Consider the following 26119-nt stretch of genomic DNA (forward strand, 5'->3'; position numbering starts at 1 on the left):
TCCCTCAGCAGATGAGCCTGTCCAAGGTCCAGCCCTGGACCCCTGGTCCAGCCCCACCGATAAGCAGCTCTGCTCAGCTGTGCTCACTCCTGCTCTCCCTTGCACAGCTCAGCACCTCGGTCCCACCTGCTCCCCAACAAGGGGTTTGCAGACACCGAAGCTGGAAAGCCTCTGTGCTAAGGAAGTCCAGCTGACCCCACCAACCCTAGGTGCTCTGCCAGTGCCAGGTCCTCCGGCTCCCCCGGGAGATGCACTGCTCGCACCTGGGGACAGGGGAACTCATCACCCACAGCTCTAACTCTGTCAGATCCTGCAGACTCCCAAATGTTGCCACCTCTTGGGTGCTGCTATCCTTAACTTCTGTTCCTCGCAACAAACCTCTTCTCAGGAACACAAGACTGGGGAAGAAAACAGCGATATATCAGTAAGGTCCAGAATGGACAGACTCTTTGGCCAGCCAGCAACAAAATGTCCTTCAGGACGGAGAGGACGGTGTCATAAGTGCACATCACAGGCTCAAAGAAGAGCTGCACCATTTCTGGGCCAAGCAGGCCTGTTCTGCAGCCTGTTCTGCAAGTGCTGCCTCATCCACCTACCCTCCTCAGGCAGCCCAGGGCAAGACAATGGCCAACCAGCATAAAAACAGCCATATGCTCTTTTCAGCCTCCACGTTGCCCCACCCTTCAGGAATTCCCCTCCAGCAGCCTTGCTGGACCCTTACCACCTCTCAAGGTCAGAAAGCCATCAGCTATCCCTCCATCTCCTTCCCATGCAGGTCCCAGCCCTCCCTCACCCCAGCCGTCAGCCACCTCAGCAGCTTGTGGCTTTCCGGCCATGTCCACCTGAAGACAAGAGGACTTCTGCCTGACTCAATCCACCCCAAAGGGGCCCAGCTCAGAACAGCCAGGTGCCCGCGGGGACACAAGCAGATCATGGCTCACTCACTCTCGTCAGGGTTGGGTGAAGCAAGAATGGCGCTGTGCTTCCTCTTCACTTCCTCCACGTTCTCTGAAATTTTATCGATGAACCCTCGAATTTCTTCCACCTGTGGAGATGCACAGGAAGACAGGTCTCCTGTGAGAGGCCTGGACTTTTGGTAAGGGGAGGGATTATTAAACCCTATCCCAAAGCAACCACAACACGTCTGAACCACAGCAAGCCAGGCTCGGTCCTGGCTCAGTCCCCCATAGCTCTTTGCTCCAGGGACTGAGAAGCCCAGTTTGACCCTCACCCCACAGACCAGAGAGGCCAAATTTGCCAGCAAATCCACGCTGGCATCTCCCCCGCACTCCTGTACTGCAAGGAGGCATGCTGACATCGCCGAGAGGGGGAACCTCTACTTGTGCCCTCTGCCTGCCGAGCTGCCCACCCTCTAGCTCTTCTCCTTCGACTCACACCACCACTTTGCTCATCTTCCTCCATCTGCATGTCAGATTTTTTTCCATTCCCCACTCCATTGCCTGCACAGATACATTTTAACACCCCCTACACACATGCCACGCTAAGGGTGTGCTAAAAATCCGCATGCAGATCTTACAGCCACCCACACGCCAGAAGACAACCTCTTGTTTGGTAACGAGAGGCACAAAATTAAATCAATCCCATGCAGAAACTGCTACTCCGCAGAGGTGCTTTCAGGAGAGGTTTGACAGCCAGTCCACTTTTGCAGCAGGCTGGAAGCAGGCCGGCTGCAAGGCTCACCCGCTTCCCCCAACTGGTCACCTGGCCCAGCTGCCCCACTGGTTTGTGGAGGAGGAGGTGGCACAGCAAAGCATCCATAGGGCCAGGTAAGCTCACGACAGCCCCAGGTCCATGTGGAAGCCTAGTTCCTGCTAATCGGCGCTCTGAGCGTAACCCCCGAGGACCCCAAACATCAGCTAAGCGGCATCAGCCAGGGCAGGACCCCCATCCCCACCTTGACCGCTGCTCCCCGCCTGTGGTGGGAGCCCGTACCACAGGCCACTCCAGCGCTAACAGAAAGGTCTGAACTGGCTTTAAAGCTGCAGTGGAGAAACAATCCTCTCACCTGCTCAAAGAACTCATCCATGAAGCGGTCCCGGTCCACACTGACGGTGACTTCATCATCATCATCACTGTCCTTCGCCTGCAACGACACAGAGAGAGGCATCAACAAGTGCTTCCAGCAAAGTTTGCAGCTCCATTTGAGGAGCTCCTCAGGGGCATCTTCCCCTTCTCCTTTGCTCACTTGCTCCCAGGAGCTGGGGCAAACACCAGCCAGAGCGTGGGAAGCCCTGGGCACTGCCACACAACAGCACTACAGACACCAAGAGAGCAGACGACGGCCAGCTCCAGCAATAAAGGCATGATGCAAAACACCACCACAGCCAGCTGCCACACCGCGTGGCCTCCTGTGGCAAGCACAGAACAAGACTAACGATACCTATGCATTTACAGAGAGCTGGAGGGGGGAACTTTATGAGCTATCCTCAGCTGTGCATGAGCACAACGGCTCTGCAAACAGCAGTGATGGGAAATACAAGGGATGCTGCAAGGGGAAAACACGAGGGATGCTGCAAGGGGAAAATACAAGGGGTGCTGTGGAGTGCAGGAAAGGTGGGAGAGAACAGAAAATACAACAGAACTAGTAAAGCCATAGCAGGCAAATGAGGGGTTGTCCTTGTCTGCAGCAGCATGTGTGTCATTGTCACCAGAGATGAAAACATCTCCCGTCCCAGCAAGGCAGGGGACATGAGCTCGGAGGGGAAAGAAAAATCACAGTCCTCTGTATAAGGAGACATTTAAAAGATTATTATCCAAAGGAGATACATGATGGAGGGAAATGGAAAATTAATGGGGTGGAAAAGTTTATTCTTACTCCATCTTCACTAGAGAGAAGGAGTCAGTGGAATTGAGAAGATTTAAGAAAGAGGACTGTCTCTGCTCATCTCATAATTGTCCCACATTTTGCAGATGGTTATATGTCACCCCATGGGCCCTTCGCACTTTGCAGAGCTAGCCAATACAGTCTCCAGAGAAATGCCTCTTACCTTGAAATAAGTCAGATGAAATACCTATCCTTTGCCCTAAAATTTTCTTTTCAGTGTAGGGTGACTGATTTGGGTGGAGTCACCCAAAGCTGAAGACCCCAGCTTTCAGCCTTGCCACCACTCGTGGCACTGTTTGCTTTGGCAACCGCTTCATGAATGGCTTATCCAAAAACCTCAAGATTCAAGAGCTACCACGATTCAAGTGAAAATGTCACTCTGACAAGGAAAAGCAGGCACGTTGCTACCCTGACCCACCACTCTGTGGGCACAAAGAAGAAATGTTCCCTGAAGCCAGGAATTCAAGAGTTGTCCATTTTGGCCACAGCTGGGCCCCCAAGCCAGGGCTCAGCAGGCAGGAGCTGCCTGCACAGCGAGGCTGGGGCATGGCGGGAGCTGCCAGCCTGGGAATAGGTCAGTGCATTTAGATTTTGATGGAGCTGGGCGAGATCAGGCTCAGGACGAGCACCTCTTGCTGCCTACTGCACCCGCCGTACCACTTCTTTTCTGTGCTCCTTCCAGCTCTGCTGACTCCAGCTCCGTCTCACAAAGCTTTTCCTCAGGCAGCAGCCCACCACCTGACCCAGCCCCAGCACCCGCCACTGACAGACCAGCTCATCCCTGCATCTCATGGCACGGCCCACCACAGCGTCCTGCCCGGAGGTTTACTCCGCAGCGCAGGGGCTGTGCAGGGGGTGAGGGCTGGCACCGCAGCCCAGGCTGGGGGCAGACAGCCCGCGAGGCACTGTGTGCAGAGCAGCTCTGCCAGGGGACACCTGTCCTGCCTCCAGCCCCATGCCACCTCGCCACACGCCCAATAGGATGGCCGTCCATAGGAAAGGGTCAAAGGAAAGGGGTCTGAGAGCAGCCCTGCAGAGAAGGACTGGGGGATACTGATGGGTGACAAATGGGACACGAACCAGCAATGTGAACTTGCAGCCCATAAGTCCAAGCATCTCCTGGGCTGCATCACCAGCAGCATGGCCAGCAGGTCGAGGGAGGGGATGCTCCCCCTCTGCTCCCCTCTCCCAAGACCCCCCTGGAGCACCGCGTCCAGCTCTGGGGTCCCCAGCACAAGACAGACATGGACCTGGTAGAGCGGGTCCAGAGGAGGCCACCAAAATGGTCCGAGGGCTGGGACACCTCTGCTATGGAGAAAGGCTGACAGAGTTGGGGTTGTGCAGCCTGGAGAAGAGACAGCTCCGGGGAGACCTTACTGCGGCTGCTCAGTACTTAAAGGGGGCTTGTAGGAAAGAGGGAGAGAGACTTTTGACCAGGGCCTGCAGTGACAGGACAAGGGGTCTGAACGAGGGTGGGGTTAGGCTGGACATAAGAAGAAATGTTTTACGATGAGGGTGGTGAGACACTGGCACAGGTTGCCCACTGAAGCTGTGGATGCCCCATCCCTGGAAGTGTTCAAGGTCAGGCTGGACGGGGCTTTGAGCAACCTGATCTCGTGGAAGATGCCCCTGCCCATGGCAGGGGGTTGGACTGGATCATCTTTGAAGGTCCCTTTCAACCCAAACCACTCTGTGATCCTATGAAAGCCCCCTCCCAGGGCGAGGAGGATGGGAAGCACCAGCGAGCCTCTGCAGCCCTGCACAGGAAAATACACCCCCATCACAACTTCCTCCAAGCCTATCCAGCTTTTCTTGCCTTCATTCTGGCAGGATCTTAATTTGCAGGAATTTTCAGCCCCTTTCTGAAGCCTGCAAGGAAAGCACTCCCTGTCATTAATTTTAAATGCAGGCTTGTACCGTGACCATGCAGGCCAGAGAGTACTGGCAGCAGAGGAAAGGTAGCAGGTCAGCATGCTGCCCGCGAAGATGTCCATCTCCTTGTCACCTCTTGCCTGTCCCTTCCACGTCCGAAATGGTCCTGACTCATTGCACGCAGGATGCCACATCGTTGCTTCGTCCCATCCCCACTGCCCACTGGACCCTGCCATTTTTTAGACCCAGAAATCCCAGAGGAAGGCAACCCACAGCCTAGGGAGAGGGTTTATGCCAAAGCCACACACAGTCTTGTTGGAGGCACTTCTATTTTCAAGGCAGCTCACCCCCCAGGCGCAGCAGAGCGCTGATGCACAGGCAGGGCGATGGTTATTTAGGGCAGGCACTGAACGCAGCGCTGCCCTGCTGCGCACGGGGAGAGCGGCACAAAAGCCCGGCCGGGAGCCCTGTGAAGAGGAAATTACAAGGATGGAGCCTGCTGGTCAGGAGGGCACATGTCACTCCAGGCTGGAAAAGGGCACCATCTGTCCAACCCACGTCACTGGAAATACCCTCCATGCCACGCTGCCTCCAACACACAGCGTCAGGCTGGTCACACGAGGGAGGCAGCAGCGACGTTAGCTGCGGGGCTAACCAGGACTTGAGGGGGAGGAGATACCACCAGGCAGGCACAGCTCCCTGGGATGCAGGGCACTGCAGGATCATCTGCTCCCAGCATCTCCCTCCTTCCAGGCGCGCAGACTAGGCACACTGCTGGCCCTCACAGGCACTCTCACCCCAAGCTTCAAGTGTCTTCCCCTACACTGCTGCCGAAGTAGAAACAAAACCAAAATACCTTTCCTAAGGAAACCTAAAGTGTCCACCCAGCCGACAGCGTTTTGGCTTCACGCATCCCAGCTGTGAGCTTCCCAAGTTTTCAAAGCCACATGGAAAGCTCTGGTCTAGGTCAAAGCTACCTGCTGGTGCTGCTCAACACAAGCAGCAAACAATTCATAGCCTTCAAAAGCCCAGGCTTCCTTGCCAGTGACAGGCGAGGAGCACGCACTCCCAACGCCATGCTGGGCACGCCATCCTCCCAGTGCTTCTCAGCTGCTGAAACAGCTGTCCATCCATCTCTGCATCCGCCAGGCGCGCCTGACGTGTTGCAACCTCAGGCAGCAAAGGCTGCTCCAAGACTCCTTATGGGGAGAGAGGAAACAGAGCCACAGCGAAGCACTGCAAGTCCAAGTGCCTTAGGTGAGACTAGCTCTAAAAACAGCTTACAGCAGGCGATGAGCCCAAGTTAATTAACACAACCAGCCAGCAAGCAGCTCCGCTGCCCTGCAGCCTTGGTGGGTCACTGGCATTGCCCATTTTATGTGTATAGGTGTTGCATGGCGGTGCTGATCGCTGCCTGCGTCACGGGCATGGGAAGCGGATGCTCTGCTACCGGCACGTCCAGAGCAGAAGAGCAGGAGGGGTTTGATCAACCTCCCTTGACACCCGCTCCTGCCTCAGGCACTTTCAGGCAGCACCGGGGACCTGAGGTCTCCGGGCTTTCGCTCCCCACAAAGGGTAGGTGAAGATAACCCTTCTTTCGCAGGGTTTTTTATTTCTCCAGCCCACTGGCGGCCAAGCAGCAGGCAGCGCAGCAGGCAGCATGCTGGCAGCACGGATGGCTCTGGGAGCCCCTGCCTCCCTGGTGCCTCCAGTGCTGCTGAACGCAGGGAGAGGGATGGGGAGGGCAGGTCAGCCAGAGCTCCTCCAGCACCTTTCGGGCCCTCACAGGGTTAAACGTGCCCCTCCACAAGGGCCAAAATCCCAAGAGAAGGCAGAGCCGAGCTGCAATACCTTCCCTGGCAAAGTGGGTGGGAAGATGGTCCAGAGCCCTGGAGCATCCCAGCTCTGTGGGTTTTGCAACAAGCACACCGCTAATAAATTCATTATCAAGCAGATTACATCCCTCCAGTTCAAACCAGCCCCGTTCCCTCTGCAGGTGCTTTCTGGAAGATGGCAGAGGAGCACAAACCAACCAAAAAGACTTGAACCCTGCTCTCCTCTGAAAAGCAAGAGGTGGCAGGCAAGAATGAACTGTGGCAGGGCGTAACAAGGTCTCTATTATCTCAGCAGTGGCTATGCGCAGGCTTTAGCTCCTGCCCTCTTCTGTTAGCGCTGCAGATGAATTTGACCGTGTCCAGATGCATCTGCGGAGCCGGTACAGGCAGCAGAGCCATGCCAGGGCAGAGGAGCAACTGGCTCGGCCAGTGCTGGGCACCTCTGCATCCCAAGGGCCATGCTGACCCCCCAGCTCATCCCTCCACCAAGCCCTGCCAGCGGCACTCACAACCGCGCCAGCCAACCCTTTCCTAGGAAACACCCGCATGCACAAACAGGCAGCAGGCAGAAGGCAGTGAGTCCTAGCCCTGCCTCCAGCCGCCACGCAGGGCTGCGGGATCCAACGCCAGGGACTGCCTCCCATTCCCACCAGAGATAAGGCAAGCTTCACAAAAGCACAACAAAAGGAAAAAGCCACAACAGCTGCTACCCCCCCCTTTAGGGACCATTAAGTTAAGCAAAAAAAGGCCTCGTCCCTAAGAGATGCAGGATGATGCTCACTGGCTTCGCTTCCAGGCTGAATCTGGGTTTTTTTGTATTTAATGGACACCTCCACACTGATCTGCCCAGCCTGAGAAATTTCAGCCATCTGGGCTTGACTTTCTTTGCAAAATGACTGCCCTTTCTGTGCCAAAACCAAAGCGTCCCATGGGATGAACAACACAAGGCTGCTCAGTGGGGGGATGCTCTCTGAGCAGCAGTTGGTCGTGGCCGGGACCATGTCCCCACACGGAGCAGCACACAGGGGTCCAACGCCAGTCACCTTGTTCCCCGTGTCCAAGTCCATGAGCCCAGGGCATTGCTGTCAGCACCCGACAGCTCCTGCAGCAGCTCATTCCCCACGGCTCCAGTGTGCGGCTGTGCACATCACTGAGAAGAAGGACGAGGTCAGAATAACTCAGCAGTGAGCTGCACCAAGATCTCTTCTCAGCCATCTTAAAAAGCCTACAGGACACGTATTAAAGCGTACGGATGCCCAGATCCCTGGAAACATCCCAGCCCAGCTCTGCGATGCTTGGCAGCAGCAGAGCCACTCACTGTGGCTCTGCTGCTGAAGCTTCATGTGAACAAGGTCCAAAGCACCCACGGGTCTCCTACCCACCAAACTACCACCACCCTCATCCTGGGAGGCTGCGTTGACCCTTCACACCTTAGGGTTTGCTTTAGTGTTTTGCAGCAGCCAAACCAAGTCTTTCCTCAGGAGTTCAGAGGCAGAAGTCCTGCTCTGGAGGGTTTTCAGGGAGGTGGTGACAAGGCTGAGGACAAGGACAGCCAGAGGGTCTGCTCCCGGGAGAGAGCCCTAGAGAGCTGAACCACCTGAGACCATGGCTTAAATTACCTACAGCCTCAGTCTTAGCATTTTTTACAGACTATATATATAATACAACTATGCAACACAATAAACTGGGTATTTTATAGCACATGTCCAATAGACATGTCAGCTATGTCCAATTCCAATATCCACCAAAACCAGCCCATACTTCCCACTAACAACTTTTTGATGAATAAAAGCTCAAAGCACAAATGACTTTAGCATTCAGCAATATCTGCATGAGTCAGTAGGCGTTTCCAATTTCCAACACTAGCAGTGCAAGGGAGAACAAGATTTCCAAGAGTTTTGTCCTTAGGTATTGGCTTTCATTGCTGCAGAATTACGTTACCAGCCTTTGGCATGAAGCCCAACCCTTTTATCAGAGCCGTGGTCAACTCTTAAGCTCAGTTTTAGAAGCAGGCATGTAAAATTCCACTTAACTATTAAGAACAAATGTCAGAGGTGACAGAGGTGCCGCCAGTCCTGCAGAGGGCAAGAAGCTGAGTTCACCAACCTCTTCCTGTAGCTCTAGAACATGGACAGATCTGTGACCTACTGGAAAGGCATCGATACTTTACAGTCAATACTTTACAAATTTGCAATCATGGCTAAGGAATAATTTGGGTGAAAAACAGCAGACAGACTTAATTAATCTGAAATTAATTTCTTAACGTCCTCCTAACGGTGGCACCATCCTTACTATGGCTTCTGGGCAGACCAGAGCTTCACGCAGGCAGCAGAAGCACCTGCAGCCACGGTACTTGTCTATCCTCTCCACCCCGCCACGTATTCGCAAGGGTCAGCACTCGGAGAGGTTTCTACCAGGATCACCACCATGCTTTGGTGTCTACCAAGTGCTCTACGATTGACACCAAGCCCTGGTGATGCCCACCAGTGACCGCGAGGTCTGTACCAGGAAGCTGCTGGTGAAAAGAGAAGGAAAGCTGCAGGCAGAGGAGACAATGCAGGCGGCACCACAGCTCCCATGGCCCGTGTCACCAGAAGAGGATCAACACATGAAAATCAAGGCAGTCCATAAAATGGTTATCCTTCAAATCAGACTGCACTGCCTACAGACACTCATGGAACATGTTGGTTTGGAACGGACCTTCAAAAATCCTCCAGTCCTACCCCCCTGCCATGGGCAGGGACATCTTCCACTAGACCAGGTTGCTCAAATGGTAATGAATGCTCAAACATGGGAATGACATTTCTTTGGTGCTCTTGCCTAGACCATATAAAGGAACCTTAGCACCATCCAGGTGAGACACCGACCCTCCCAGAAGGCAAATGTCTCCTGGAAAACCAAAGTGAACAGTAGTTTCATACACCACAAACCCAAAATCTGACAGGACTTGATGGAAGATCTGAAAGCAATGGCAAATAAAAAGGAAGACTTAATACTAGAAAATCCACAGCAGACATCACAGCAGAAGTACTGTATGACAGGAAGTGGCCATGGCTGGCAGTGAGCTTCTGAAAACTCACAGGACAACGTGAGCAGAGGATTTTATTTTTAATTATTCTTTAGTTAGTTCCCATGAAAAGAAACCCAGGTCTGTAAGTATCCACTAGAAACTGAAATACCACACTGTTAACAGAAAGCTCAGTCTCATCTTGCAGCAGATTTTGATGCTACGCAGCCCAGGTTTGTTCCCTGCGCCTGGCGGTGAACACCAAGGTACCGGTGGACACCAGAGGAGCAGGCTGCAGGGAGGAGGAACCTTCTCCAGCAGAAGAACACTGGCCTAAGAGCAAATGAACACAAATAATTTTGGGCAGGAGATTTGGAATTTTACAACCCAGTCAAGACCTGATCTAGTGGAAGATGTCCCTGCCCATGGCAATGGGGTTGGACGAGATGATCTTTGAAGGTTCTTTCCAACACAAACCATTCAACAATTCGATGACTGTGGTCCTGCAATGGCTGTCCAACGGCAGCATGGCCCAGGAACTTCTCTACAACAGATCTCGACAAGGTTGTGAAACAGACCAAAGAGGTTGTGTGCAACAGCAAGGTCTTGAATGCAGCCACACACACAGCATTGGCCTCAACCTCAAAGGTACCTGGACAACCTCTCCCCACGGGCAGTGCCAGTACCCTCAGTGACTGAGGGGAAGTTTTTCCTTAGCCTGACCTCTCCGCAGCTGCTGCAGCAGAAGGACTTCCCATTCTCCTCTGGATGCCCCCAAGGACATTTTTTGGCCAGCAGTCAGCAGATGCCCTGGGCTCCACTCACTGCTTCCAAGGCTCCTGCAAAAGGTGACAGAGGAAGATACCCTCCTGCCAGAGGAGAGTGGCTGTACAGGGGTATCTCCTGCACCTCCACTGGAAATACTCAGAGTATCACAAGGAAGAAGGCTGAAAGTTGCTTCAGGACATCTCTCATGTAGGACCTGAGCACGTACGATCTGCTTGTATTCAAGGCAGGTTAAAGAAAAGCAAATAAAACATCTATTTACAAAACTTGAACTAGACAACACAGGTACACAGCTCAAGAAAAGGTGAGCACCAAAATTAAAGTGGATTCACAGTGGGTTTCTTATCACAGCCCACATTCAAGGATGCCTGGTTAAGCCAGTCACCTGGAGCTGCTTGCACAGGGTCAGCATCAGTCCTGCAGATTTGAGGTCTTAAAGAAACTTTCTTCCTGCCAACTTTCAAACACAGTAGTGTGGAGCAGGTAATGGAGAAGTGCAGTAGAGAAGCGCCATGCCTATGGCCTTCTACAGGAATGGCAGCAGAGTGCCTCCAGGTTGACATCATCACCTCCCAAACATCACCACATCCTGTGCCAGCATCACATAAAAAGACATATGGGCTGCATCACCACCAGCATGGCCAGCAGGTCGAGGGAGGGGATGCTCCCCCTCTGCTCTCCTCTCCCGAGACCCCCCTGGAGCACCGCGTCCAGCTCTGGGGTCCCCAGCACAAGACAGACATGGACCTGGTAGAGCGGGTCCAGAGGAGGCCACCAAAATGGTCCGAGGGCTGGGACACCTCTGCTATGGAGAAAGGCTGACAGAGTTGGGGTTGTGCAGCCTGGAGAAGAGACAGCTCCGGGGAGACCTTACTGCAGCTGCTCAGTACTTAAAGGGGCTTGTAGGAAAGAGGGAGAGAGACTTTTGATCAGGGCCTGCAGTGACAGGACAAGGGGCAGCAGCTTTAAACTGAATGAGGGTGGGGTTAGATTGGATATAGGGAAGAAATGTTTTACAATGAGGGTGGTGAGACACTGGCACAGGTTGCCCACTGAAGCTGTGGATGCCTCATCCCTGGAAGTGTTCAAGGTCAGGCTGGACGGGGCTTTGAGCAACCTGATCTCGTGGAAGATGTCTCTGCACACAGCAGGGGGGTTGGACTGGATCATCTTTGAAGGTCCCTTCCAACCCAAACCGTTCTGCGATCATACGACACACCACATGCCACAGCCTGTCCTCTGCTCACAGCCATTAGTCTGCTCCCCCCTTTGGGAAGCAAGGCAGCGCCCTCATTTCAGACACCAGCCCTGCCGCTGGCCACCGAAAGCAGAGACACAGGCAGCATGTGGCACATTGCCCCTGCCCTCTCCCCCACCTTCCAGCTTAGGAAAACTTTCTACTCCTTGTGCTTCCAGAGTTGCCTCAGTTTATATTTTTTCTAAGTAAAGACGGTCCCATTGGCTTTATGCCTGGTCTGGTCCTGACACAGCATCACTCTGTTTCTGTTTCCCGTGCCGTCCTTCTCCACTTGCCTTCCCCTCCCCATGCATCTCCTCTAAGGATAATCCCACAGATGCCACGGTCCAAGGACATTCAGCTGTCCCCTGCTGTGGGTTTGCTCAGGTCACCCTCCAGCTGCCTGGAGCCAGGATGTTACTGCACACTCTGTCTTCCCGGGTCTTCCACTTGGGCTCACTCTCCTCCTTTTTTCTAATATACATAATTTTCTGGAAGTAGCAATTTATCACAGTACTTAGCTTAATGAGCCTTACTGTACATGTTCTGCCTGTAGTGATAATTTTGCATATTTCCTGAGAAATCTTGTTAACGGGGAGATACATAGCAAAACAAACATTTGTATAGCTTCCGAGCAGCTCGCACAAAGACAAAGACAAAGACACTTGCAATTAAAACAACGGGAACTAGTCTAAACCTCTTTGGCTCGAGCCCTTTTAGACATCCAGCACACAGCCAACATACATGGCTTGCAAACGCAACGTCTCATTACCCTTCAGCATCCGCAGCATGGCCCTGGGTTTCAGGAGGCTCAGAGTATTTCTGCATTCAGGTTGACTTCAGTGGGATGACCAAGCCCCCACTGCACTGGACCTTGAGCTCCCCAGCAGACACCAAGGTACGCCGGCGCTCAGCATCCCCCTGTGAGGCCGGTGCCGGTGGGGACTGAGCCCATCTGTCCTCCAAGCCCCCATCCATCGCCCCACTTCCCCGTGGGGTGCAGACCCCCGCTGCAGACCCCAGTCTCCTCCCGGGGTGGGAACATGAAATACCATCCAGAGCTGACCCAGAGGCTAGGCTTTGCATGCTGCTGTGTTTAAAGCACATCAAAGGGCCTTCCCAATTTTAAGTTTTCTTTGGCTTGCCCAACTCGGGTGCGTGCCCGCTGCTGCTAACGGCATTCCTGCAGCACAGGGACGCCTGGGACCCCACAACTGCTGGGGAGCAGAAGAACATCTCAGATGGAGAGTGTGGAAAGTAGGGATTGTGGGCTCACTCTACATCACCTCTGTTATCCTCTGCCATGCCCAGCTGACAGGCCCGGCAGACCCCAGGGAGCAAGGACTCACTCGTGTCTCACCCCCTCCCACTCTCCAGGATCACAAGGGAGCAGGTAAAGCAGCTTCCCTGCCCCGGAGACACACGCTCACGGCAGGGAGATGGTCGGGCCAGGCGTAGTCCAAGGGAAGCCATGGTGCACAGCCTTCCACAGCAGCTTTGCTCCTTCCAGCCCCCAGAAAATAAGCTTTTCAGCATCACTAACCACCCCGCCGATTACAGCCAGACCAGGCGGCTGTGCGGGCTGCGGACGTGCAATACAGAGCTGCTGGCTGTCACCTGCCATGTGACAGCCCTGGGTCCCCAACGGGTGAGGGAAGACAGGAAGCTGAATTATTTACATGACCCTTCCGGTTGAAGAGAAGAGCTCAAAAGCATGCCGGGCAACAAAGAGGGTTAAAAAAAGGAAAGGAAGACAGCATTTAAATAAGCAAATATATCTATCTCCGGAGTCAGCAGGGACTTTTGCATCGGGGGGGGTGGCTCCGGAAAAGCCCCACTGCCCAGACGGAGATCGACGAGACCCGACTCCTGCTGCAAACAGCAACTTTGGCTGACTTCACGTTTGTACCCCTGAGAGAGAAATCATCAGCAGGAGCAGCACGGGATTATTAACAAGAGGGGATGGAGCAAGGTCTGGCTGTGAGTCCTGGGGGGCCACGCTGCAGATTTCAGCTGTCGCAGGAGGGAAGAGGGTGGATCTATGGAGCTGGACCTGGAGCTGACCTTGCTTTCTCTCTCCTTTTATTTTTAACGCACACCTCCCCGCAACTCCCACGGGCAGGAGGCAACACTTGGAACAGAGACGCGGCAGGCAGGCAGGCAGGCAGGCAGGAGCAGGGGGTTTCAGCCAGCTGGGGAGGACAATGGCGCAGCACAAACACATGGATATTGCTGGAGAAAGGCACCTGAAAACGGCTGCCAGAGAGGAGCGACAGGCACAGGAGAGGGCCCTGCAAAACCATTTCAACCATTTCTGCAAGCTGGAGATGTGCAAAATCAGGTCTGGTTTTGCACCCATGCCTCTCCCATTGGTGTGGGCTGGTAAGCAGCTCCTTACTCAAAAACAAGGTATGATGAGAAACAAAAGCTAGACATGAAATAAAGAGCAATTCTTCAAACCCCAGAGGAATTATTCTCAATTAACACTCATTTCAGCAAGGCAAGCCTTTAGACCCAACAGGAAGGTCACCAGAAATGTGACCATCACTTTGTACACTTGCTTCGTTGCAAGCAACCGTTGAGGCTTTGGTCCTACAAATACCTCCAAGCCCACCCAGTCTTAGACAGACAATGAGTCCCACCACACAAGGTCTGTGCTGGGGGCCAAAGGGGGACCTCCAGGTCCAAACTGTCCTTCTTCTCCTGTCACCACTCCAGAGAAGGTCCTCATCATGCTGGGGGAGCTTCTGCCAGCACTGAAACCTGCCAGGCCTGGACACCGTCCCGCAAGCACAGTGGCCTTGCCTAACCTCTCCCCACAGCGCCTGAACACATGATTTGGGCAGCGTCCACCCTAGAGTCTCAAGGAACACTTCCATCATGTAATTGCAAGATAAAACATCAGGCGAGCACTGCCTGGTAGGGAACAGGGAGAGGATCTGTCAACCGATAAATGGTCTTTCCCAGCCCAATCAGAGCCCAGCAACTGCTACAGTCACTAAAAATCAATAACTATTGGAAATTCTGCTAATTGGCTGTATGAAATGTTGACAGCAGATTCCTGTCATCCCGAAATCACTCAGCCCCATGTTTCTTAACGCCAAATGCATGGAGCTCCTCCAGCAACAGCAACCCTGACCCGAACCACCCAGGTCCATCCAGCCACTGACCCCTCGAGCCGCTCCAGTGCCTGTGTCCCCTCGAAACCCCCTCTCCTGGCCCGGGGCAGGCATCTCACAGCAGCCTGCAGCTCCTTGGCACCATCTCACTGCTTCAGCAATGGGGAACTGAGTTTTGCTGGAAACAGGGCACTCTGGGACCAGGGACCAGGAATTGCCAAATGCCACTTCCACGGCCTGCCCAATATCTTCTTCAATGACACAGACAGCGGGACTGGAGGGAAGGGGTGGTATCCAGAGGGACCTGGACAGGCTGGAGGAGTGGGTCCATGTGAACCTCATGAAGTTCAACCAGGCCAAGGGCAAGGTCCTGCACCTGGGTCAGGGCAATCCCCAGTACCAGCACAGACTGGGGGATGGAGGGAGGGAGGGAGGGAGAGCAGCCCTGCAGAGAAGGACTGGGGAATACTGGTGGGTGACAAATGGGACATGAGCCGGCAATGTGAACTTGCAGCCCATAAGTCCAAGCATCTCCTGGGCTGCATCACCAGCAGCATGGCCAGCAGGTCGAGGGAGGGGATGCTCCCCCTCTGCTCTCCTCTCCCGAGACCCCCCTGGAGCACCGCGTCCAGCTCTGGGGTCCCCAGCACAAGACAGACATGGACCTGGTAGAGCGGGTCCAGAGGAGGCCACCAAAATGGTCCGAGGGCTGGGACACCTCTGCTATGGAGAAAGGCTGACAGAGTTGGGGTTGTGCAGCCTGGAGAAGAGAGCTCCAGGGAGACCTTACTGCGGCTGCTCAGTACTTAAAGGGGCTTGTAGGAAAGAGGGAGAGAGACTTTGACCAGGGCCTGCAGTGACAGGACAAGGGGCAGCGGCTTTAAACTGAATGAGGGTGGGGTTAGATTGGATATAGGGAAGCAATGTTTTACAATGAGGGTGGTGAGACACTGGCACAGGTTGCCCACTGAAGCTGTGGATGCCCCATCCCTGGAAGTGTTCAAGGTCAGGCTGGACGGGGCTTTGAGCAACCTGGTCTAGTGGAAGATGTCCCTGCACACAGCAAGGGGTTGGACTGGATCATCTTTGAAGGTCCCTTCCAACCCAAACCACTCTGTGATCCTATGACACTTGCACATCTCCCTCACCTCCTCCTGCTCTCTCTCAAAACATCACTCATAATTATTTTACCATTTGGACCTGTCTCACACCCTGGAAATCCGACATCTCACCCAAACTGAGCTGTCACCTCCCAGGCAGGACGAAGCAGTGTGTGACCCTCACAGTCCTGCATGCATGTACCATCTCGTCGCAGCCCCACGGCACCCTGGCCGTGGTGCCCTGCTGAGCCAGGACAGCAGAGCCCTCACACGTTGAGCCGAGCTTCAGGCTCTTCCTCCATCCGCAGTGGCTGATGGCTCTATAATGCAGCAGCCTCAGCACCAGCTCCCCTCGAGCTTTGTAGGACACAACACAAGCCGAGCCTAAATCAAGACATTTTAGGTGCCTGGAGCACAGGGAGAAGCAGCTTAGAGACTGTCCCAAAAGCAAAATAAATTATTTTTCAGATAATTTTTGTCCCATCCCTGCTCTGTCACCAACACTGCAGAGGGACAACTGCAGCAGAAGGGGCTGCTTTTGGGGGTTTCGGGGAAGGTGACCAGCTCCAGCTCCGCTCTGGATGGGCAGGAAACACCACCCGTGGCCAGAGCCATGGCGCCTACCCACGAGCAGCTTGAGAGCAAAGCTCTGCTGGTCTCATTCCGGGGGGCATCCTTCATGGCCAGTCCTCGGCTGCTCTTCTTCCACAACAAAAGGACATTTTTCAGCCATAAGCTGTAAGCTAAATTTCCTGTCGCTGGTTCAGAGCAGGCCTGGGGGCACGACCACCCCCAGGGCACTAGATAAGCTCAAGTGAGTTTGAACACAGAGAGCCAAGGTTCAGAAAAGACACAACGTTAGCATTTTGAATTTCAAGTACCATTTTAAAAATCCCATTAAGACATGAAGCTCTTGTTCCCCACAGCAGTGAAAGCCCTGCATCCCCTCCTCAGCTCCAATAAAGCCAGCTCTTTTTTTTTTAATTCTTTTTTATCATCCCTGGCAGAATTTAGGCACTATTAAAACGGGAAGAAACTAGACCGAGCTATTAATGAGGCTGGCTACTGGCAGCACAGAAAAAACAAGCCCAAACAATCCCCATACTCTGTCCACTGCAGCATCTCACTCCTCCCAGGTGACTGCCACCACCAAGGCTGTAAATCCACATTTCCCACGCGCGTTGCCCCACTCCCCGCAGCCCTGCCAGGCTCAGCTCCAGGGCATCTGGATGCTCCAAACCAGACCCCCATCCCCAGGAGCCCTCGGATGCAGCAGGGAGCCCCAGGGAGGATGCTGCACCTGAGGGCTGCGTAGCCCTTCAGCATTAGGCTGCTGAATAAGGAATATCAGCAGCAGTGAGGCAAAAATGCACTTTATTTTTCCTAAGACATATTTAAAGGAATGGAGAGATTTTAAAATACTCTACGGCATCACTTCTCAGCCAGCACCGGCTGCCAAGAGGACATTCACGGGGCTGGTTTTTACTATTATTATTAAAAAGCCTATTTTCCAAGCCTATTTCACAGCCTGCGCTGCTGGTGGAGAAAGAGTCCCCTGTTTGGGTGCTTTCCAGGCGCTCCGGCTGAGCGGGGAGGGTGCACTTGTGCTTTATATAGGCCCTTCCACCTCCAGCATCGACAGCCACCCCCTCGTCCCCTTGCTGGCGTCACCCCAGCTCTGTCCTCCTGGTGCTTTCCAGACTGAGCCAAACTCCCGGCTGAAGCAATTCCAGTGGTGTCTCTGCGGGGACCAGCCGGCCTGGGCACCCACAGCCATCCCCGCTACCCCTCACTCCACGTCTGGGTCACCTCCTCCCCTCCTGCAGGTCACCACCCCAGGGATGGAGCACAGATGGCATGGCCGGACACCCACTCGCCTCCCTCTCCACACACCCCCAGCTCGCCTCCCAGGTGGCTCGGAAGACCCAATCGTGAAGTAATTAAAAAAAAAAACACCCCAGTAAGAAGCAGCAAAGCAAGCGCTGGCGTGATGGCACGAGGCGGGAGGCTGGATGCTAGAGCAGCACCCTGGGATTTCAGGCTCTCGCCCCCCCAGGCATCCCCGCCGCCCGCCACACGCTGCAGGGCCCGGCCGCACGCCCAGCGGGAGCGAGGGGGGTCCCGGTGCCCGCGCGGGCGGTGCCGCCGCCGCAGTCCCCGGCAGGCAAGGGGACAGGCAGCGAAGGGGCAGCGAGGGGCTCCGCCGTGGCACGCATCGAAGCTGCTGCCTGCTCTCCACCACCCAAGCCCCCGTGACCCGCGGGGGGTCTCCGAGAGGCGGTGAGTGCCCCACCGGCGGGGCAGAGCGCGGGTGCCGCCGGGCCCCGGCGCTCCCCCGGGACAGGCTGCAGCCGCAGACGGTGCCCGACGCCCCGCTCACCCCCGCGGCCTCGGCAGGACCGCCGGGTCACGGCACCGGGCGCCAAGCGGCCGTTTGCAGCGGCAGCGGAGGTGGCGGGTCCGGGTGGCGGAGGGCAGCGGGGGGCACCGGGCACCGGCTGGCGTCCCCCCGGCGAGGCAGCACCCGCAGGGCTGCGCGGCCCCGGGCTCTTCCCAGGCCAGATGACATCAGCAGAGCCAGGAGGATGAAAAAGCAAAACGGGTGCAGAGCGGGGCGGCCGGGGCAGGGGACGGCACCGGGTGGGCACGGGCAGGGCCCTGCTGCCCGCGGGGCATCCTCTGCCCGCAGCATCCCCGCCGGGAGCTGCCCTCCTTGCGCCGGGTAAAAATAAACATTTTTATTTACTTTTTTCCGCCTGGGATCGCTTTCAGCCGGCTCGGCTCCCCGGGCAGCCGGTCACCCGGTGCCGGGGGAGATGGGGTCCCCCGGGGCAGGGCCCGCGGCTCGCACCGCCCGCCCGGGAGCCGCAGCCGCCGGGCGCCGGGGGGAACCGGATCGGCCCGCGGGGGGTGGGGGGGGGGGGAGAGGGCGCAGCCCGGGGGTCCCCGCTCCCGCTCCGACACGCCCGCGAGGGCCGGGGGGACTCGGCCCCGGCCCCCCCCCAGCCCAGCCCCCTCCGGCGCCGCCGCTCGGGGCACGGCGGCCCCCGGCCCGAGGAGGGGGGACGAGGCGGCGCCGGGCGGTCCCCGGGCAGGGGCAGAGGCGCTGCCCGCGCTGCCCGCACCCCCCCCGCGGCCGGCGCCCCCCACTCACGGCGCGCAGCTCCCCTGTCCGGTCCTTCATCCTGCCCGGCCGCCGCCGCCGCCGCCGCCGCCGCTGGGCCCGGCCGCCGCGCGGGGGAGGGGCGGGCGCGGCACATGCGCGCAGGCGGGCGGAGCGGAGCGGCGGCGGGAGCGGGCCGGGGCCGGGGCCGGCGGCGGGGGGGCGCGACAGGGGAGGGCACTGCCGGGAGGTCACAACTTGGGGTCACACGGCGGGGGGACACATGGGGTCTCACACCGGGGAGACAACCGCGGGGGGAACACCGAAGAGGGGGCACAGCTGGGGAGGACACAGCTGCGGGGGTCAAAGGGAGGAGTCCCGGGGGTTGACACCCGGGGGGCACACGGGGTCTCACACCGGGAGGATCAACACTGGGGGGAGTCACCGGAGCGGGGTTCAAACGGGGGAGCACATGGGGTCCCATGCCAGAGCGGGCACACCTGGGAGGGCCACACGCAGGGGGGGTCACACCTGGCGTCAGGGGGAGATCACATCTGGGGCTCACACTCGGGGCTCAGCTGGGGTCTCTCACCCGGGGGGGCACACGGGGGGACACAGCTGCGGGACATCACATCAGGGGGCTCTCCCGGGGGCACACGGCAGGGCAGCCCCGACTGCAGGGTCACACCTGGGTGTCCGCAAGGCAGCGGCAGCGCAGGGGCTGGGGATCCAGCAGACACCACAGTCTGGGGGCACCAGCAGGAGGGGCTCGCACTGACCCCCAGCCTGGGGACAGGCAGGGGGCTGAGGGGGGGGATCCACCCTGGGGGACCCCCAACCCCGGGCTCACAGAGAGCAGTGAGGCGCCAGCAGGGCTCAAACAGGTAGTGCCAGTTTGCTGCTTTTGGGGGAACTGGTGGTGTTGGGGAGACACCCCTATGCCCCCCCTTTCCCAGGGACACAGGAGGAACGGGACATCCCACACCATGTGCCCATGGGTTCCTGCACGTTCTGGGGCTGCCCTGGGGCCTGCTGGTCCAGCCTCAGGGCCACTGGCTACAGCTCCGGTGGCCCTGGATGTGTTCAGAATCCCTGGGGTGACCAGTGCTGGGATGTGCCTGGCGCAGAGGCTCGGGTCTCCTCCTCCCAGCGCTCCTGTGCCAGGGAGAAGCTCCAGAGCCACCAGTGCGGGGGGTGGCTCTGCACAGGAACAGCCTTCGGTGTCCTAAACCAGCCAGGTGGGAGTCAAGCAGAAATGTCCCAGCAAAACTCAGCTCCTGTTCCCTGGGAAACATCCAGCCCGAAACTCAGTGTCTTGACAAAGACCTCTTCCCCATGGTCCTCCAGGTTCACGCACTGAGCAGATAATCCCTGGAACTGGACCTACATCTCGATGAGAAATGGCTTGAGCAAACCTTGCTCAGGTTTAAATGTTTCCGTAGAAAAATTAAGATGCCTGGATTAAACATCCATGGGACCCTGACTGATTTTAGAGAAAGAAAATAGCAAGATGGCATTTGCCAAGCAAACTGCTGTGGGATATGAAATGAAGAAGCACCAAACGACCGGGAGATGTCGCGTGCCCGTGTCGGAAGAGATGCTCCGAGATTTCTTGGGAGCCCGTCAGACATGGGCTTGGCCTGGGGCTCCTGATGCGCCTGGCAGGAACGTAGCTGCAGGATGAGAGCCCGGGGTTTGGGGGCACAGCGGGGCTCCCCTCATGGTGCTGCACCCCCTCCACCACAGATAAATTTGGTACTGGTGAGTTTTAGCAGTTCTTCCCTGCAGCCTTCCTGTCACTCTCCGCTGCCCTCGGCTCCAGGACAGGGCCGGGGCTTCCCTGCTGCCTCCGAGAGCCCTGACACCTCCGTGTGCTCCATCCCAACACGCTGGCGCTGGGGCTTGGGGCTGGGGGTGCGACCGTCTGCCTGCGTCACGGGAGCAGCCCAGAGCTGTGGCGGCGAGGACGCCCGGGATGGGAGACGCTGCTCTAGAGCTGCACCCTTCATCCTCGCTTAGCAGGTGACCTGAGCCCCACGGACAGGGACGGGCAGACACCCCTGCTGTGGCTGGCAGCGCGTCGGGGAACGAAGCACCGCTCGTTCCTCCCGCTGCCTGCAGCTCTGCCAGCGAAGCGCGGCCTGGCGGCCGATCCTGCCGTGCCCGTCACCAGCGACGTGCGGCTCCCGCTGCCGAGGAGCGCGGCTCGGCTCCGGCGCCCGCGGCGGGGCCCCGGGCAGGGCGCGCGCACAGCCCGCCGCCGCGCGCGCCCCCGCTGCCCCGCCCCCGCCCGCCGCGCTGGGGACCGTGCGCGCCGTGCGCAGCGCTGGGGCGCGGCGCCCCTGGCGGCCGCGGCGGGGGTCGGGCCCAGCGCCCCTCCCCCCCGCGGGGACCCCCCGGCACCCCCGGCGCGGGTGCGGGCACCGCTCCCGCTCCTCCGGGAGAGCAACCACTGTGGCCGAGCTCAGCCCTCCCCCGGGCACAGCCCCCCCGGGTGCACGCCAGGGTCGCCCTCGCCCTGTGGTTCCCGGGAGCCGCACGTATTCCCATATTTTCCCATGCTTGCTCTTCCTCGAATCACCCAGATCCATCCCCTTCCCCACCGTTGCTTCCTCTCTTATAAGCTCTGTGCAATCCCCATAATAAGCTCTGTCCAATCCCCCGCATCCCAAAACGCGTCCCATGCCCCCAGCAGGCAGAAAGACCCCATGCCCCCATGGCCTCCAGCAGGTGCCTTCACACCAGGGCCCTGGGGCTGAGGCTTTGTCGGGAGGGGCCCGGACAGGGTCTCCCTTCCTCCGAGTCCCTCGTTTGGGTTCCCACCTGCCCTTGTGCCTCTGTGCTCCCCCAGGCTTGCACGGATGGGATTCGCATGGGCTGGTGGCTCCTGGGAGCAGACAACGCAGAGCAGCGGGGACAGGGACACCTCGGGTGCAGCAGGAGCCTGGCCAGCCTCCCTGGCCGCAAGGGCGAAGGGGAATTTTGCGTGGCACAAAACCTTGGCCATGTTTTGAGGGGTACTCTGAGCCCCTGGTTGTGGCTACGTCCCCGCCTGCTGCTATGCTGGGGTGTAAGCAGGAGGGCTTTGCCCAGCTTGGAGTTGCAGATTCAGATTCGTTGCCTGTTTGGCAGTTCAGCAGGGGCATGACACAAATAACACTGTCAGGAGAGAGCCAGGCTGTGCTAGGCAGGACTCAATGCCAGAGCAACAGTGATTACTGCTTTAGGAAGTTGGCATCTATGACCAGAAAGGGAACATGGTGGGTCTGCATCACACTGGTGTTGCTCTGCATCAGGTCAGCTTGCTCAGCCTGCCTGGAGGAGCTCCCACTCCCAAGCACAGCTCCATCCCCTCCATCCCTCCATCCCAGGGGCATGGGTGAAGGCCAGACCAACCCAGGAGGAGAAGGCAGGTGTCAGGGAAGTGGGCTGGATCCAGCAGCCAGTGGAGGCGAGGTCCATCCACCCCAGTCTGACCAGCAGCAAGGCTGAGCATCCATTCTTGCTAGGTACACGCACACACACACGTGTGCAACACACACACATACACACATGGCCGGCCACACAGATCAGCACAGAACAGCCTTGACCTGTTCCCCTCCCTGGGGAACACCTATATACGTATGTATGTATAGACACAGTGTGGATGTACACATACAGTGTGGATCCCTCCAGCAGCGGGACTCAGACATGCACCCCTCCGAGCTGTGGTCTGACTGCAGTTGCTGCACTCACCCCCCACGCACACACACATGCACACGGGATACAGAGCCCTCACCTAGGGCAGAGTTAGAGATGGAGTTTAATAAGAAAATAAGTCAGCCTGCGCTGATCTCTAGGTGCAGGGCATGGCCAGATGAGCGTCCTGACCAGTGAACTGTTCACATGCAACCCACCCTTTCTGTCCCCTTATCCCTCTGTTCTCCCGTGCTTGTTCTTGAATCACCCAGATCCATCCCCTTCCCCACCTTTGCTTCCTCTTTTAAACATCCCATAACAAGTCCTGTGCAAACCCCAAATGCTCTTCCCCTGCATCCCGAAATGTCTCCCATGCCCACAGGCAGACATAACACCCCCCCACACACACACTCCAGCAGGTGCCTTCACACGAGGGCCCTGGGGCCGAGGCTCTGCCAGGAGGGGCCCAGGCAGGGTGTCCCTTCCTCTGAGTCCCTCATTTGGGTTCCCACCTGCCCTTGTGCCTCTGTGCTCCCCCAGGCTCGTGCAGATGGGACTCACATGGGTTGGTGGCTCCTGGGAGGGACCCAGCCGGGTGTTATTTGGGCTCCCCCTCCCACCAGCATCTCCCCATCCTCCTCTGCAGGTGGGCAGAGGAGCTTTATTGCACATCCCACCAGTGGGGAGAGTTCCCATCACCAGCAACAGGGCTTAATTTACTCAAGTGACAAGAGCACTGTGCACTTCCAAAAGAGACATCACCCCCTCTGCCATCGCCCCCATGAGCCCTCTCCACGGCCCAGGCTGGGAACCCACCTTCTCCCTGCTCTGTTGTCTTCTCCTCTGTCTCATCCTCCTCCCGGGGAGGCTGGGCAGGCTCCTCCTGCAACCAGCTCCCCCTGAAGAATAGTGCTAATTCAGTCCCCAAGCCCACGCCTGCACACACAAGCCACTGTCCCATCCAGGAGCTGCAGCAGTGGGTGCAATCTGGCCGAAATCACGCCTGGTGCCAGCACCTCAGTGCTCGAGCCTCGGCACCTTCTCCAGGCACCCTTGGGATCCCCATGGACAGCTCTCGGCACAGCACACACTGCCATGCCCCTGCCACATGCTGCTGGTGGTTTCTCACCCCGCCCCCTGCCAAGCCTGATACCTCCAGGAGCAACCTCCTACCCTCCCCAGGCAGCTCTGCTCACCTGCCCCACACAGACATGGGCCTAGATCACTCTGAGACAGGACCTGTGTCCTTCAGTGTGCTGCTGCTCACTGGCTTCTGTGGAGAGCTGGGACCATCTGGGTCAAGGGTTCCTGCAGGGGACGGGACCAGCTTTCTTCCCAGAGGATTTGAAGCTCCTGCTGCCATCACATACACATATTAGCTCAAAAAACATCTCCTCGCACACTAAGAAGTGGAACAGGCATCTGGGTCTGTCTTTGGGCCACCACCATCTGGGTGCCTTTCAATAGCTCTGATATCAAAGGACAATCGTGGACACCTCGGCTGGGAGTGCAGGAGCAGGGTCTCACTGCACGGAGAGGTCTCGCTGGTGGACCTTAAGTGTTGGGCACAGCTGTATGGGTTACCTGGACCCAGCCAGCTGTTGCAGCGTTTCTCATGTTTGTGCTGCACTTATTTACTGCACCTTGTTAGGGCAGGGGCTCACTTCACCCACACCCCCACGCAGGGGGGGCACAGAAGACCTCATTGCTGCAAATCACTCTAACGTCAAGGATGGTCTCAGCTACGGAGGAACATACAAAGCCAGCATAATACAGCAAGGAAAAGCCCATGTCTGGTGTCCTCCCACATCGCAGCAACTCAGCTCTCCACTGTCCACCACAAGGTTTCACCTCCCTGCCTCTGCCTCCACCTCCCTGAACACCTCTTTGCCTCCTGCCAAGGGAATAGGCTGTTCCTTGGACGGCTCCACATGCCCCGCGCTCTCCACGCTCACCCATCCTCAAGGCAGGTGAGAAGGGTGAAGCCTTCCAGACCCAGCTCTCCATCGTCACCTCTTACCAGAGCCAGAACACCATGCTCTGGCTGTCCGAGCTGAGACTGTGGATGGGTCTGACCATGCTTTTGTCTATCGTCACACTGGAGCATTCTCTCCTCTGCTAGAGCTAACACTGAACAGATCATCCTGCCTGTCCCCTCATGGCACCACTGGGGTCCCACGGTTCGGCTCTCTCCACGTTGCCACTGCTCAGCATGCCGGGCAGATCTCCAGTACTAACATCAGGCTGCCAGAGCAGGGACCTCTGCTAGCAAGACAGGTCAGCACCTTCCTCCATGCCAGACACTGAGCAGGACCACCCTGCCTCCATCTGAAGTACCCTTTTTAGCTAGGTCCCATCAAGAGGCTCCCAAATAAACATTGTCCTCCTCTCCTAAGCTCCACAGAGGACCATGGAAGCCAGCATTCCCACCTTGCAAATTTCCCTGCCTGCTACACGACAGCCTTTCCCATTGCCAGTCCCAATAGCTTCTCACCTCCAGTGAGGGCTGCAGGTCCCCCCTCCCTCCCAGCCAGCCCCTGTCCACGCACCCTCCCTCCAGTGCTGGGTGCCACCACCCGTCTTATACAGGGCACTAGAGAGGGCTGCAAGAGCTTTGTTGTATGGCAAGAGCTGAGAGAAAGGACAGAGCAGCCTCTGACCCCAAGAACTGAGACATGGCTGCAGGGACCCTGGCTCCTCAAGAGCCCTGGAGATGCAGGGACTAAGCGGAGGAGGCTCAGACAGCTCTTCATTCGTGCTGCAAGCAACAGGGACTGCAAAAAAAAGAAGTCAAAGACACACTTCACTTTAACAGCACCTGCATCTGCAGTGCTTGATGTATTTACGATCTTTCAGGTGAGTCAGGCAGCTGACAGCAACTGAAAATGCAGCACAGAAACCCAAGTCATCACACACACTCCACTTACACATGAAAAATTACAATGGTACTTTGAGCGGAGGTTGCAGGACGATGGCTAGTGAAGCCTTTGGCTGATCTAAGATCGATCCTGCTGTTTCTGAGGACTTGCCTCCATCAGGAGAGACTGGACTGCGACTGCTGATGGAAGGAAGAGCTCAGACATGCACAACAAGGGGGTGCGGAATTAATCCTCACCAGAAATGTAGAGAAAAGCAAGCCCTTGGCCCTGAGTGAGGCTGACAGTGCGGACGTGACCGAAATCCAGAGCTCAGCCAAGCTCCACGTGACACGGGAGCAGGGGCTGCAAGACTTGCAGCTTGGCTGCGTCTCAGAAACCACCTGAAGCCGTTCATTCATTTTGCAGCCACTGCTGCCACTTCAGGGACACTGTTCCTTTTGGAGGCACAGGACAGAGATCCTGGAGCAGCTGCCAGAAGTGATATGTCGAGGAATAGACTGGAAAGCTGTTCAGGGATAGCAAAGACCGGAGCCGCTGAGCACAGCAGTGCTGAGGGAGCCAGGGAGTCTTACTCAGTGCCAAGAACACAGGCCAAGTCTTGTGGCATGGGAGAGACAGGATCTCAGAGGCAAGGCAGGGATGAGCTAATTAAGATGGG

General features: G+C 57.0%; 1 protein-coding gene across 2 annotated transcripts in view; it reads right to left on the reverse strand.

Moving 5' to 3' along the window:
• STX1A (syntaxin 1A) overlaps positions 1 to 19049 on the reverse strand; it is a 99278-nt gene extending 80229 nt beyond the window's left edge. For both annotated transcript variants that reach the window (XR_012045458.1, XM_072881769.1), the window contains exons 1-3: positions 18956 to 19049; positions 2027 to 2104; positions 946 to 1045 (exon numbers count right to left, since the gene is read on the reverse strand). Coding sequence is in view for 1 of the 2 variants with exons in the window: in XM_072881769.1 (XP_072737870.1) it covers positions 946 to 1045; positions 2027 to 2104; positions 18956 to 18985 (208 nt within the window). In the remaining variant the exon portion in view is untranslated. The remainder of the gene's footprint in view (positions 1 to 945; positions 1046 to 2026; positions 2105 to 18955) is intronic.
• Positions 19050 to 26119: the final 7070 nt, after the last annotated feature.

The sequence above is a fragment of the Ciconia boyciana genome, chromosome 17 (assembly GCF_034638445.1).
Source record: "Ciconia boyciana chromosome 17, ASM3463844v1, whole genome shotgun sequence".
In the NCBI taxonomy this organism is placed as follows: Eukaryota; Metazoa; Chordata; class Aves; order Ciconiiformes; family Ciconiidae; genus Ciconia; species Ciconia boyciana.